At 62.9% G+C, this 4,237-nt stretch overlaps 2 protein-coding genes across 2 annotated transcripts in view; one reads left to right on the top strand and one right to left on the bottom strand.

Annotated features, from left to right (window-relative positions):
• Positions 1 to 536: 536 nt before the first annotated feature.
• On the top strand, positions 537 to 2,006 carry MNEG_7719 (hypothetical protein; the record flags this gene model as incomplete). Its single annotated transcript, XM_014043810.1, has 4 exons — positions 537 to 549; positions 924 to 1,018; positions 1,456 to 1,541; positions 1,754 to 2,006. The coding sequence occupies 4 exons, from the start codon at positions 537 to 539 to the stop codon at positions 2,004 to 2,006; spliced, it is 447 nt and encodes a 148-aa protein (XP_013899264.1).
• Positions 2,007 to 2,948: 942 nt separating this feature from the next.
• Positions 2,949 to 4,237, bottom strand: part of MNEG_7718 (hypothetical protein) — a gene marked incomplete at both ends in the record, with an annotated part of 5,628 nt that continues 4,339 nt past the window's right edge. Inside the window, 4 exons of the mRNA XM_014043809.1 lie at positions 2,949 to 3,031; positions 3,347 to 3,465; positions 3,711 to 3,760; positions 4,028 to 4,123. Coding sequence (XP_013899263.1) covers positions 2,949 to 3,031; positions 3,347 to 3,465; positions 3,711 to 3,760; positions 4,028 to 4,123 — 348 coding nt within the window. The remainder of the gene's footprint in view (positions 3,032 to 3,346; positions 3,466 to 3,710; positions 3,761 to 4,027; positions 4,124 to 4,237) is intronic.

The following is a 4,237-nucleotide window of genomic DNA, read 5'->3' as shown; positions in this document are numbered from 1 at the left end:
GGCGGAGGGGGGGGGGGCAAATGCAGCATCGATTTGGGGACGACGCTGGGGCGGGCGAGGGGCTGGTCAGCGGCAAATGATGCTCACTTGTGGAGCAGGCAGTTGCAGGCAGGGGCCTGGCGCGGCGCCCTGCAGGCGCCCTGCTGCAGGGCGCCGTCGCCTCGGGGGATTCAGGCAAGGCCCCGGCAGCCAGCCGGCAGCCGCGGTTCCAAGCAGTTCCAAGCACTGCAACCAGATCCAAATGGCGGCACCGTCATGCCCGGCCTGATCCCCATCATGGGGCTTGCTGGCGCGTGCCAGTCGCGCTGGCATCAAACCATACCCGCACCGTCCCCAGGGCCCCAGCCACTGCTTGGTCAACCGTCCCCTCCTGCCCCTCTGAGAAATCACACCTTTGCAAAAGGAAAGCATATAACAGTGAACACCCCCCCCCTTGCATCACCTGCCCCTCCCAGGGCCTGACCCAGTCGTTTGAATTCATCTACCTGAGGGACCTGGGGGGATCTGAGTCACTCATGGGCCTTTGCCTCCTGGCCATGACCCTCGCGGGTGCGCACTTACATGCTCCTTATGTGTCGTCACGCTGACTCTGTTGACTCGTTTGACCAGCCAAGCAGCTCGGGCAGCTTCGGCTTTGAGTGATGAGGGTTGAACCGGGACACTTGGGGGTGATCTGTGTGGGGCGGCGTGCTGAGGCAGGCCCCCCGGGATGCACGGGGCATGGAGGCTCCCGGAAATTCCAGACTGCCCAAAAGCAGCTGAACAAGGTTGCACGTTGCTCTATTCACGCAAACTCGGGGCAGGGATGAGTCCATGATCGGTGCTTCTGCCATCATTCCACTCGCCCTGCTCTCGTCACTGGCTGCCTGTCAATCCCCTGATGCCCGCTTTACCGCCCCCTAATCCTTTTGACGCCCGCCCAGAGGTGCCCGCGTTCGCGCTCCAAGGGCGGCTCCTGCAGCGTGTCTCTGTGGCGTGGGTCATCGACGCCGCGCTGATCGCGCACGCGCTGCGCATGGTGGGTCCTTCAACATAACGGGTTTTGGTCGCACGTGCTTTGCAGGGCCAGGGGTGACAGGGAATGGCAAGGGATGTAAGGGCGACTCTGAAGGCGGGGAGAGCGGCTACGTAGACCTGATGGGCGGGAGGGTCCAACGAGGACGGTTTGATGGGCCCAGAATGTCAAAGGAGGTTTGTGAGTATGGACGGTGGAGGAGCGGGGGGGAGGTTTGGGTTTTCTTGTTATCACAGCCGGTTGTTTTGGCATCGCTGTGCTGCAAGTACCTGTGATGAGGAGTGCGGCGGGACTTTGTATCGACATCAGCAACCCCTGCACCACCGCCCGAATCACTCATCCCAAAATGGGGGCGCAGTGCAGCCCCAAGCTTGTCTTCCTTGCACGACCATCTTGACGGGACACATGGTCAACACCAACCCACGCCACCAACTCTCTAGGCGCTGTACGCGACCCTGCTGCCTGTCGTGGGCCCCTGGGCCATCCTGCCCATCGACCTGCTGCACGGCATCACCTTCGCCGCAGCGTGGGTGGCGCGGCCGTGCGACCCGCGCCGCCTGCCTGCTGCCCGACTGTCAGAGCTGCCAATGCAACCCCAACGCTTGCCTGTCGTTGATAACTTCAGACTCGGACCTGCTGTGTGTTACACAGTGCTACTGTGAGTCTAAAGGTCTTTCCCACCTCCAACGCGCGCCCCTTGTTCGCCGCTGTGTTTCAACCCAAACCTCCCAACGGCAGGTGGGGCGCCTGCACCGTCCACGCGGGCGCCATCGCGCCGCCCGCGCTGGCGGCGTCCTTCCAAGGCATCATGCAGGCCTGCTGGCTGGGCGTGGGGACGGGGCTCGGCGGCCTGGCGGGCGGCGCCATGATGCAGGCGTCTGGCGGGCGCGGGCTGTTTGCCGAGGGCGCGGGCGTGATGCTGGGTGGCTGGGCCGTTGCGGCAGCCGCCAGGCGGCTGACTAGCGGTAGTGGGCGGGCGAAGGGCTGTTAGCCACAGGTTTTCCACAGGTTTTGCAGCTGTCGGCCATTTGATACGCCGGGGTTGCTGCAAGGTTTGGCTGTGGGCTTCAGGCGCCGCTGAGGCGCAAGAGTGGCATATGCATGAGCATGCCAATCCGTATGTCATATTAATGTCTTTGTACTTCAAGTTTGCGTCGCGCTGGGTCGGTGTGGACGCCTTTGTTGAGCTGGATCTGCTTGCTATGAGTGAGAACTTGCATTGCACACTTTCCTGCCTCCCCCTGTCCTCGTACATATCTACTTACTGCTCCAGCCAGCAGGCTGCGACAGCCTCTTTCCGGATGAGCGAGGCTCGACGCCGCCTGCATGCCGGTGCACTTTGCTGCTCACGTCATTGCTCCCCCCGCTATCTGCGCGCATCCATCCCCCCTCTATCCGCGTTGCCACGTGCTTTGCTGCGCAGCCTCAAAGGGCCCTATCACCAGCAAATCATGCGTTGTGTACGCACAATAACGGGCGTTTCAATACCGCTTCACCTGCAGACCTTTTTAGAGGGGCCATGCCATGCCATGCCACCACGATTTGAACAGTAAATCTTGGCATCCTCTTGTTGAAGCACGACATGCTACAGGCGTGAGCAGGCCAGCATGCCTGACGGCTGGTGTCCTGGAAAGATTTAAACATACAAAACAGAAAAACAAATTGCAAGCAGGTCTGAAAGGCATGGCAGCGCATCGCCAATCTGAGGTGGCACCGCACATAGAGAGAGCCCTGCATTGAGGAAGCCAGCAGCTTGCTCTCAAGAATACCTTAGGCCACTGATTATGATCATTTGCATATAAGTGCATGCGCCGAGGAATCATGTTTCCTTTTTGCAATGAGAGGCTGGTCATCAGGAAGCTGTTTGCGTCATGTTTGTCACGCGTGGCCAGCCGGCCGGGTCAAAACGCCGGTCAAATGCGCCGCTCCGAGATCACATTTGGGGCCCCGCCGCGATCTGGATGTCGTTGAAGGGCTGCGCCTGGGTGGCCTTGATATGGCCGGTCGCGTTGGTCACTGCGGGGAGTGCGTGGTGGACAGCAGGCATGTAGGGGGCACCACCATGGGTGGAGGCGATGAGCGAGGGAGGTCAGTGCAGTGGCCGACGCGTCATCCAGGCGCATGAGAAACCTCACTCTTGCTGCAGCAGCATGCACTTGTGACAAATCAAGAACATGGCCGCGACTCAATCGTAAAGACGACCTCCGCTACGCTCCCCCTCCTCCCCTGCCTCTCCCTTGACCCGCCCAGCTGACCCCACCAGGACCGCCTCCCCCGTCTAGCCTCCACTGTGCTGTCCCAAAAGCCGCGCCCCAGCCCCAGCCGACCCACCGCAGACTTGGTAGAACGCCTTGGCGGCCTCGGCCCTGGACAGGCGCCTGGCGATGGCCAGGAAGGAGATAGACCCGGCGCCGCGCCGCGAGGCCTCCAGCAGGCGCGAGCGGAAGACCCTGGGGGGGAGGCAGCAGCCAGGGCACGAGGGGCGTCTGGGGGCGGCTGCCACGGTGTTGGGGCGCGTGTGTGGGCCGGGCGCTGCAGTGGTGCAGCGTCGCCAGATTGGCAGTCAAGGGGGCGGCTGTTGGTGCAGGGCGTTATGGTGGTCTGCGGACAAGCTCTGCAACGGGAGGGACGGATCAGACGGGGGCGGGTGTTCAGGCGTGTGACGCGCGATCAAGCTGGCTGGGCTGGCGCGCACTTGATGGCGGTGTGCGTGGCGTGGTTCATTGAGTCTTCGGGGCGCGGGACCTGGGTCGGCTGGGGGTCGTCGTTTCAGGGCAAAGTGTAGGGGATCATGAGGCGAGCAGGGGGGGGGGTTACGCGTGTATGCAGGCTCGGCGGACAGCAATGATCACACGGCGCACGCGAACAGCCAGTTGGACTGTCTGGTGACGACGTTCTACGCGGCGTGCCGGCGCAGCCTGCCGTACACGGCAGCCCCGCCTAGATCCGGACGCGCACGCGTGCCCGGCCCGCTCTATCGCCTCGCTCAACGCACGCAACGCGCGCGCTCACGTGCTGCGTGCCGCTCTCTACCAGCAGCTGCCACTGGCTGCTGGGCAGGGTGGCGCTGGGGGGCTCGCCCTCTGGCATCTCCTCATCCTGCGGGGCCTGCCCAGGAGGGGGAAGTTGGGAAGAGGGGTAAGAGCAGGGCAGCTTCATCAGTTGTGGCAAAGTGACGGCGGGCCAGGTTGCCCGCAATGACAGACAAACAGCCAGAGGCGG

This window comes from Monoraphidium neglectum (genome assembly GCF_000611645.1).
Source record: "Monoraphidium neglectum strain SAG 48.87 unplaced genomic scaffold scaffold01394, whole genome shotgun sequence".
Lineage (NCBI taxonomy): Eukaryota > Viridiplantae > Chlorophyta > Chlorophyceae > Sphaeropleales > Selenastraceae > Monoraphidium > Monoraphidium neglectum.
Note: the sequence above shows the minus strand (reverse complement) of the source record. Positions and strands in the feature narration are given on the sequence as shown.